General features: G+C 44.6%; 1 protein-coding gene across 1 annotated transcript; it reads right to left on the bottom strand.

Moving 5' to 3' along the window:
- Window positions 1–261: 261 nt before the first annotated feature.
- Window positions 262–3,014, bottom strand: LOC127303005 (wall-associated receptor kinase 3-like). The gene is made up of 3 exons (XM_051333743.2): window positions 2,020–3,014; window positions 1,794–1,934; window positions 262–1,692 (listed from the first exon to the last, which is right to left on the bottom strand). Exons 1-3 carry the CDS (start codon window positions 3,005–3,007, stop codon window positions 476–478), a joined length of 2,346 nt encoding a protein of 781 aa, XP_051189703.1. The 5' UTR covers window positions 3,008–3,014; the 3' UTR covers window positions 262–475.
- Window positions 3,015–10,727: the final 7,713 nt, after the last annotated feature.

The following is a 10,727-nucleotide window of genomic DNA, read 5'->3' as shown; positions in this document are numbered from 1 at the left end:
TTACCATATGCTACGGGTGCTAGTACGTGGCACTTTACTATTGATACTGAAGTGACGACCAGGCCAAGTCAATGCTATGAAAACAGTTAGTATATATCTAGATACATCTACTTTTAGGGCAATTATTTTAAACCGTGTACATGTTATTGGTGAAATCGTGACACGTACACTATATACATCAAAATAAAAAGATATATAATGCATGCTTCCGATGTTGTTGTGGTCAGACGAGGCGTACAGCTCGCCATGGAGGCCACATAGCCTGGAGTAACAACTAACGGCACCGAGCTGATTAGGATGCAACACCACACTGACTTACATCGAGAGGAAACTACTCTTCTCTGGCACTAGTGCACAAGTAATATCGGCATTGCTATGGACACATGATACCTATATATAAATAAGCCAAATAAACAAAAAAGGACGGCTACATTATTTTTCCACTCTACTTACATATTTCATTTTTTAAATAATACTACCGAGGATACTTTGCGGATAGCACGAACTCTTCTTCCATGCTGTATTGTCTGCTTGATTCTTTTCTATTCCGAGGAAGAGATGGAGAAGTTTGGGAGCTCGTTGCAGCACCATCCTCCTCGGATGCCTTTACCACTGCATTTCCTAAAACATGCATCTTTGATGCTTGAAGACTTTCTAGTGTCAACTCCACATTTCTCATGGTTGGACGATCCTCTCCTGATAAGTTTACGCATGCCAATGCAAGCTTGGCCACTTCTTCCACTACTTTGCTTTCCGAGTCCACAACTTGTGGATCTAGTATCTGAGCCAAATTTCCTTCTACAAACAAGGTAGCAAAATGTCCAACAAGGCCACCACCTTGAGAAGAAAAATATGAGAATGGTTTCTTTCTAGTTAACAGTTCTAGGAGCATGACACCAAAGCTGTAAACATCACTTTTCTCCGTTAGCCTCCCTGTGCTGAGATACATAGGGTCCAAATATCCTCTTGTGTCTTGTACAATTGTTGTTACGCCTGTTTTATCCACTGGAATGTACCTTGATGCTCCAAAGTCTGCTACCTTTGCTGCTAGAGTATCATCCAAAAGTATGTTAGTGGACTTGATATCTCTATGAATAATTGGTGTTGATATAGTCATGTGAAGATAGGCAAGTGACTTGGCTGTCTCGGTTGCTATCCGCAACCTATCGTCCCATGGCAATGATTTTGGTCCACTGGTATGCAGATGATCGGAAAGGGTTCCATTGGATATGAACTCATAGACCAACATCGGGACTTCTGTTTCAAGGCAACAACCATAGAGCTTTACCACATGTCTATGATTGATTTGCGATAGGATAGCAACCTCATTGATGAACTCGTCAATCTCCTTTTGAACAACCATCTTTGGTTTCTTGATGGCGACGACATGGAGATCCGATAAAATCCCCTTGTAGACGATGCCATGCCCTCCGCCACCAAGCTCCCGAGTTTTGTCGAAATTGTTTGTTGCCTTCTCCAGCTCCGCCAAGGATATGATCATTCTTTCTGCAATATCAGCTCTTTGAGATACCAGTTGTTGCAACAGTCGGCCACGATTTTGCTCGAAGAACTTCCTCTTCAGCATTTCTTTTCTTCGACGTTTAATCTTTTGCGTCAATACGAATGCAATGAGAACCAAAAGAACAGCTCCTGCCGCACTACCAACTCCAATTCCGATGGTTAAACCTGAAACTGTATGCACCCATGGTTATTGGTAATGCCAATGTTTAAGGCAGGTAGCATATTGCATATTTACAGCATTCGAAGATGCATATTCATGCAGGCGTACTCACCTGTGGCGGACTTGATGCAACCACCGGGTATGGTGTGGTTGCCCTGAGTTCCCCGAGGGCACCGACAGTAGAACGTTCCTGCCGTGTTTGTGCACTCGCCGAAGCAGCCGTGTTCTTCTGGCTGCTCGCACTCGTCCACATCTAGACCAATTAGAGCTTAAATAAACTGAAGAGGCACTATACTTAAGCGTACCTATGGCGATTGGCGATTATCCAATCTACATACCTTGGCATCCGCCGTCGCCGGCGATGTACGGGTTGCCGGCGTGACCCGTGTAACAGTGGCAACTGTAGCCTCCGTCCGGCCCCGGCCTGCAGTTGCTGTTGCTGCTCTTGCAGACGTCGCGGGTCACGTAAGAGGGGCACGTATCGCCGGGACGGAGTGCATCACCCTGCTCATCTCCGGCGACCTCGACCGCCCAGTCCAGCTGAACCGGAACCTGCGTCTCTTCTTCCAAGATAAAGCGCTTATAGAACCACCCCTTCTCCGACACCACCACGCGCGTGGTCGCCCACATCTCGTCCACCGTGCGGTTCTGCCCGAACCATTTCAGCCGCGCGTTGAAGCTCAAGCGCCAGAAGTCGGTCTCCGCCTTGCAGCAGCCTTTGCCGAAGCTGCACACCGTGAGACCGACGGGATACTCCATGTGGTCGGCGGCGGTTGTGCAGATGGAGGCGCAGCCGCTCCGCGTGAGGTTGGTGTGCCCCTCCACGAGCGTCGCCACCACGTTGCAGCCGGTCACCACCAGCTCGTTGTAGGCGGACAGCGTGTAGGGACCGCCGTCCCTGAGCCCGCCGCCGAAGCTGCCGCCGATGCCGTTGGCCTCGTCCTCTATTTTCATGCCGCCGGTGCGGATGACGCGCAGGGTGGAGTTGTGTGGCCAGATGTGGTCGACTTGGAGGGTGCCGTCGCCGATCAGCAGCGGGCCACTCTTGCTGCTGACGCAGGTGAGGTTGAAGCCCGGCCAGTAGCAGCCGGAACCCATGCCGAACGGGTACGGCACGGCCACCTTGCCACAGATGCGGGTGCAGTTGTCCGGCGGCGGAGGAGGAACCACGATATCAGCCGCCGCCGAGGCCGACAGCTGCAACGCCACCGCCAACGCCAGCGCCAGCGCCAGCACCAGCGCTGCACCTGCTACCGAGATGCTAGCTACCGGCGCCATTAGTTGACACAGTGATCGATAGCTTCCGCTTGCTTGCATGCGACTCATCTGAGAGTTACAATGTTTCTACTGTTGCCAAGACATGTGATTAACTAACTACAGGAGTACATATATGCAGCTAGCACAATCCCTACGTTTTATATTGATCCATGTATATTTACAAATATTCTAGTGTGTAGTACATATCTAAACAGAGTCCGAGGATGGCTTTGCTATAAAGCTAGCAAAGTTATATGCGCGGGCAATGTCTTAGTCAACTGTTCATTTTATTTATTTTTCGGCCTAATCTTGTGTTTCATCACGCAATTGCGTTTGAAACATCATATTTCCTGACATGCATAAACCTAGTACCTCTTCTTCCATTGTCTAAGGTTTATACAGATTTAGATGTATCTACGTGCTAGTGTCTAGAAACATTTAATTTTAACAAATCTAAGACAATTTTCATAAAACTAAGAGAGTAATATAATTATGTTAAAAAACTATACTCCATATCAACGATTCTACCCTTTTGACCAAAGCAAATTGTTGCCTTTTGGGCAGAGAGTGGCTCTTTGAACCAGTGGCATGCTCTCCTTCTTTTCGGCGTCTTGGTTTGACTTTTGATTTTTTTTTTCTTGGTGTCACAGTTCAGTTCATCTATCAATACGAGGTATTACATGGCTTTCGTGTTAAGCATCTATGTAATTTAGTCCATTTGACCAGGGAAGAGATAAGGTAGGACGCAGCCACGTCTTACCACTCCACCCTGCATGTGTCACACCGTGTTATAGTGTTTCTATTAGATTATTGTGAAAAGAATGAGCGAGACAAGACCATAGACTAAGTAAAAAGTGCAAGCGTGAACCGGTAAGCGGTGGAATAAAGTAAATACGGATATACTTGTTGACCAGAATGGCAGACTTGCTACACAAGTGATGAACTGCGAAGGAAAACATGTTTTCTACTTTTAAATTGATGGAGAACTTTTTTTTGCGAAACAACGTAGATCCTCATATATACGCACAAACACTCACCCCTATGAGCGCACGCACACCCTACCTCTATGAGAACCTCCGAGAGACTGCGTCCAAGAACTCATCTGACGGTGTCGATGGGAACGTCGCCTCCCGCTGAAAAATATTCCGCATTTAATGAGACACCAAAGTGTCAAACCTGGGTTTGAACTCTGGTGGACTGGGGGTGTCACTGCCCTCCTAACCACCCAACCACATGTTGGTTTTCATGGAGAAAATATTAGTACTAGGGAGAAAATGCCTATGCATTAAGTCAGCTGAACTGTACACAATTATTTTCCCATGTGAACTATTTATTTTCAATAAAATATACTTGTTCTGTTGGAAACGTGCTACATGAACACGTTACTATGTACCGGGGGCGTCGAGGGGCATTAATGAGGATATCCCTACCAAACTACTACCTCCGTCATTAAAAAATGAAGACGATGCTGCTGGGAAGATCAAGTCTAATGAAGTCAGGATTGGACCCATTACAACGGTTCGTGCAAAGCTACTTAAGGAGCAGGTGAATTCACTCCTAAATGGTACTTTGATCGATGAAAACTTTATGCTGCCTAAGTCCTTTTACTTATGTATGATCAGGTAAGAAGATGGAGCAAGCATCGCACGAGGAGGAGAGGAGCGGCTGAAAATGGAGCTGGACATGAAGACATCCCATGGACGCGCGAGGGAGGAGAGGGAGGCATGCGCGAAGCAAAGAGAAGAAGTTCAGGCCGGCGCTACGCTCGGCGCAACAGGTCGCCACGCCGGCCGGCCCGGTGCCACGCTCGGCACCGCCGGCTCCTGCACCGGTGCCAACCGGGCGCTGTCCAGAAACCCTGGCACCTCTGCCCGGTTCCTGCCCGGTGCCAGGTCCGGTTCCGACCGCCCCGTCCGGCCCCTGGCCCGGTCGACCGGCTCCCAGGCCGGCCGTGTCCGAGTCAGACTCGACCAGATCCCAATATGGGTCGGTTTATTATTATTATTATTATTTTCGACTTCTGGTCGTCATGAACCCCTATATAAGAGCCCAGGATGCCCCCATAATAGTTTTAGACCACGTTTAAGATAAACCCTAGTTCATAGTTGATTGCTTTGCAACTCTATCGAATCTATACACCAATTTGCATCGATCTGGTGTTTTGCTACTGAAAGTTTGTGTGATCTGCTGTTTCATTGGGAATTAGACGGTTTCAATTTACTGCTTCGTGGTCAGTGGCTACGTGCGCAAGTGTGTGGAGTTGCGAATATCTTGCAGGGTTGAGAGATGTTGCATTGGCGACAGGAATCAATCGAGAGACTTTGTCGGTGTCATACAAGTTATCTCCACCTTCCCATCGTGTTATCTCCGCTGTGTTCATCGTGTATTCAGCACCACCACCGTGCTTACTGAGAAGATCGGGCAACCCCTTATCATATTGGTCTCAGATTTCATTTTCTCGGTAAGCTATCCACAATCCACCCTATAGTTGAGTTGTGAGTGTTTTCCTATCCAGAAAAAGCCAAAAATATTAGGGTTTGCCATAGCCTTAGATTGCATCAATTTCGTGTTTTAGTTGCTTTTCGTAGTCTTGTTTTTTGCCTATCTTTTTCTTCCATCTAGTAGATTGTCTAGGGTTTGTGTTTCTACATCATCTAGTTTTGGGTTTTTTGTTGCTCCGAGTCCACATAGCGTACAGTTTGCTTGTTTCCAACCATAGACATAGTCTCTCAGTATACGTGACTAGGAACTTTCCCAGAAGAGACTAGTTTTTCCGCTCGACATGCTGCTCATTAGGGTTTTGGTGCTTTGCAATTTCTGTTGGCCGTGTTACAAGAAGTTGAGTCATAAAATCAAAAAAAAAGATAAAAATGAAAAGAAGCAAAAAAGAGCTACATAGTTGCGTGTGATAAAATCAAAAAAGTGAATAGAAAAAGTGAAGTGCCCGTAAGATCAAGTGAAGGCCTAGTTTACGTTTCTGCACCCGTAGTTGAGCAATCTTGTGCCTGTTCCATTGAGCTTTGCTAGTGTCTCTCGAGTGCATTGCAACATGTTCCTCCATATAGGTGTATTGCCACATTTATCGTCTTGTGTGAGTATCTTTGGTTGTCTACGGTCCGCGCTAGAGCTTGTTATTGGTGCAAATAGGTAGCCTACCTACAGCCCCTACATATATCCTGCTTTACCGTGTGATTGTTCTTATACCCTTGATATTCGCTTTGCTACATCCGTGCACTAGTTTGTCAATCCAAGTTGGTAAGCAATAATAATTTACTTTGGAGCGGTAAGATTTATCTTTCTTGTCAGTTTTGAGTGAATTGTGAGAGCACCACCACAGATTATTCATTTAGTGCACTAACCTACTAATCATGTCTTCTAGTGATGCTAAACTTGTTGACCAAAAAAAGAAGGATGGAGCTGATATTTTTTCTTGGAGGGAGTATGAAGCTCTTCGTAACGAGATGCGACGTGAATTCTGCACCCAGGACGAAGGACTTAATGATGACATTCAGAAGGTCACCAAGAAGCTTGACACTACTACTGAGATAGTCAATACAATTCAAGAACAAGTGACGGATATTCAGCGTAACCCTCAAGCGTTGACTCTGGCCATTGATAATCTGACTCAATAACGACAACAGACACATGCTGAAGATGAGGACAGTAATCATTGTAACCTTGATGAAGAACCCACTGCTGATGAGCATGGTATTGGTCGTGGCGTTGGACATGGTGCCCGTGGTCGTGGTTTGGCCGCCGTTGGAGCCCGCCGTGTTCCTCCACAGCCGCAAGACGATGGTTTGGGTAAGTCAAAATTCTCAATACCCAAATTTGAAGGAGGTCCTGATGTTGAAGAATACCTCACATGGGAGCTGAAAATTGAGAAGTTGTGGCGCCTGCATGACTATACGGAAGATAGGAAGGTCAAGCTTGCTTCCTCAGAATTTGATGGCTATGCATTACGTTGGTGGGATGGAGTTACACGTACTCGTCAAGAAGATGGAGAATTGCTTGTTCTTACATGGCGCGAGATGAAGGCAATTATGCAAGCTCATTTTGTTCCCACTAATTATTTGCGATTTATATATGACAAGGTACTCTAACGGTTGATGCTTATTTCATGGAGATGGAGAGGCTTATGCAGCGTGGCCGTGTCCGTGAGTCACTTGAGATGACAATGCAGCGTTTTCTACATGGTTTGAAGTATAATATCAAAGGCATTGTTCGTCATCACTGTTACACTACTATGAATGAGCTGCTACATCATGCAAGAGAAGCTGAATCAAAATTGGCTGAAGAAGCGCAAATGAAGGGATGTGCTACTGGTGCTGGGCGTTACACACCTAGAGCGCCACCTCCTATGGCACCGGCGCCATCCTCGCGCTCCGCAACGTTTCCTACTTCGTCTAGCGAGCCGGTCTCCAATGTGTCCAACACAAAGAAGCCCGAGCCTGCTGCAAGTGGAAGTGGTTCTAGCATGTCTACAGCGCGCAACCGAGATATGGCTTGTTATACATGTGGTGGCAAGGGTCACTTGAAGAGAGATTGTCCTAACCGCAAGGTCATGATTATTAATGAGGACAATGGGTATGAGACTGGAGATGATGCTGGTCCGGATGCTTGAGGGGATGATGATTATGACAACGATGGTGTAGATGCTTATCCGTCTGAAGCTCGCACTATTGTTGTGTCACAGCGTGCTCTTAATGAGCAGCCGAGTGCTTCTACTCAACGCTGCAATTTGTTCCAAACAAAGGCACTAGTTGATCTCGATAAAGCTTGCAAGGTCATTATTGATGGCGGGAGTTGTCGCAATTTAGCAAGCAAGGAGTTATGTGCCAAGCTGAAACTGAAGTATCTACTGCACCCACATCCATATTATATTCAGTGGTTGAGCGACAATGGTGAGATGAAGGTAAGCCACATGCTGCGTGTTGATTTTGAGATAGGACCATACAAAGATTCCATTGATTTTGATGTGGTTCCTATGATGGTGTGTCACCTACTATTGGGTCGGCCATGGCTCTATGACCGTTCTGTGCAACACAATGGTCGCGCCAATACATATCACTTGGTGTTCAAGGGCAAGAAAATTAACTTGCAGCCTATGTCACCACAACAAATTGTCAATGAATCTCGTCAGAAAACTGAAGTACACTTGGAGGATGCACCTATAGATAGGCGAGAGAATTGTAATGCCGTGCGTGATATAACGAAAAGTGAGAGAGTGAATTCCTTAGTTATATTAGCTACCAAAGAAGATATGAGAGAGTTTAGTGAGGATCCTACAACCATGCCTCTTGTGCTCATGTACAAGGGTGAGGTTTTGGTTTCTAACGACATGACCCCTATTTCTCTTGGTGTTTCTAATGTGTTGCAAGAATTCATCATCGACGTGTTTCCGGAGGAGGTGCCCACAGGATTACCACCATTGCGTGGTATTGAGCATCAAATAGACTTGATCCACAGCGCCTTGCTGCCCAACAGGGCGTCATATAGGACGAACCCCGAAGAGACGAAGGAAATTCAGAAACAAGTACAAGCTCTATTCGGCAAAGGTTATATCCGCATAAGCCTTAGTTCCTGTGTTGTTCCTGTTATTTTAGTTCCTAAAAAAGATGGTACATGGCGGATGTGTGTAGATTGTAGAGCGATAAACAATATTACTATTCGATATCGTCATCCTATTCCCCGCTTAGAGGATATGCTAGATGAATTGAGTGGTGCTGCTGTTTTCTCTAAAATTGATTTGCATAGTGGTTATCATCGAATTAGGATGAAAAAGGGGATGAATGGAAAACAGCCTTTAAAACAAATTTTGGTTTATATGAGTGGTTAGTGATGCCTTTTGGTTTAACTAATGCACCTAGTACTTTCATGATATTTATGAACCATGTTTTGCGTGATTTATTGGCAAGTTTGTGGTTGTGTACTTTGATGACATATTAATTTACAGCTCCAATGAATCTGATCATAGTATGCATATTCAACATGTTTTGCAAGTGTTGCGTGATAATAAACTATATGGTAATCTTGAGAAGTGCACATTTTGCAAAGATAATGTCATATTTCTGGGTTCTGTTGTCTCTAAGCATGGAGTAGAGGTAGATTCATCTAAGATTGAAGTAATTTAAAATTGGCCTACTCCCATGAATGTGAGTCAAGTAAGAAGTTTTCATGGTCTTGCTGGGTTTTATAGACGTTTTTGTCCAATTTTAGTACTATTGCTTCACCTTTGAATGAATTGACTAAAAAAGGTGTTGCATTTGAGTGGGGCGTCGTCCAAGATCATGCTTTTGATGAACTGAAAAGATTGTTAACTTCTGCACCGTTGCTTGAACTTCCTGATTTAAATAAGCAATTTGAGATTGAATGTGATGCTAGTGGTATTGGAATTGGTGGTGTGTTGATGCAAGAGGGTCGCCCAATTGCATATTTTTCTGAGAAACTTTCTGGTGCTAAGTTGAACTATCCTATATATGATAAAGAATTGTATACTTTAATTAGAGTTCTTGAGGTTTGGCAACATTATTTGTGGCCAACAGAATTTATCATAAATTTTGATCATGAAGCTTTGAAATATTTGAAAGCCCAATCTACCTTGAATAGGCATCTTGCTAAGTGGGTTGAGTTCATTGAGTCTTTTCCATACATTATTAAGCATAAGAAGGGAAAAGATAATATTGTTGCTGAAGCTCTATCTAGGAAAATATGTTATTAACTCAATTTGATGTTAAAATTCCTGGATTAGAAGTACTATGTGATTTCTATGTCACTTATCATGATTTTTTTTGAACCATGTCGCTTGTGTGCTATTGGTAAAGCATGGGAAAGATATCACATACATGATGGGTTCTTGTTTAGAGATAACAAACTATGTGTTCCAGAATCGTATGTGTGTTTGATCTTATTGCAGGAATCACATGCTGGAGGTTTGATGGGTCACTTTGGGCGTGAGAAGATGCTACTCCTGCTCGTTGATCACTTTTATTGGCCAAAGATGAGGCAGTATGTGGACATGTATGTAAATAGGTGTATTACTTGCAATACGTCCAAGTCCAAACTAAAGCCTCACGGTTTGTATACTCCTTTACCGGCACCTACTACACCATGAGAAGATATAAGTATGGATTTTGTGTTGGGTTTACCGCGTACCAAAAGAGGCCATGATTCTATATTTGTGGTAGTAGATAGATTCTCTAAAATGTCACACTTTATTGCCTATCACAAGAGCGACGATGCGTCACATATTGATAACTTGTTTTTCAGGGAGATTGTACATCTACATGGAGTCCCGAAGACTATTGTTTCTGATCGTGATGTTAAGTTCATGAGCTACTTCTGGAAGACATTTTGGGGAAAGCTGGGGTCGAAGCTACTTTTCAGCACTACTTGTCATCCCCAAACTGATGGTCAAACTGAGGTGGTGAACCGAACATTGTCACAACTGTTGAGATCCATGATCAAGAAGAACTTGAAGGAGTGGGAAGATTGTTTTCCGCATGTCGATTTTGCTTACAACAGGGCGGTACATTCTACCACAGAGCTGTGTACGTTTGAGGTGGTGTATGGTTTCAAACCCATTACTCCACTTGACTTGTTGCCTCTACCCATACATGAACACATTACTATGTACCGGGGGCGTCGAGGGGCATTAATGAGGACATCCCTACCAAACTACTACCTCCGTCATTAAAAGATGAAGACGATGCTGCTGGGAAGCTCAAGTCCAATGAAGTCAGGATTGGACCCATTACAATGGCTCGTGCGAAGCTACTTAAGGAGCATG

Source organism: Lolium perenne, unplaced genomic scaffold, assembly GCF_019359855.2.
Source record: "Lolium perenne isolate Kyuss_39 unplaced genomic scaffold, Kyuss_2.0 unplaced37, whole genome shotgun sequence".
NCBI classification, from domain to species: domain Eukaryota; kingdom Viridiplantae; phylum Streptophyta; class Magnoliopsida; order Poales; family Poaceae; genus Lolium; species Lolium perenne.
The sequence above is the reverse complement of the archived record's forward strand: the minus strand, read 5'-3'. Positions and strand labels throughout refer to the sequence as shown.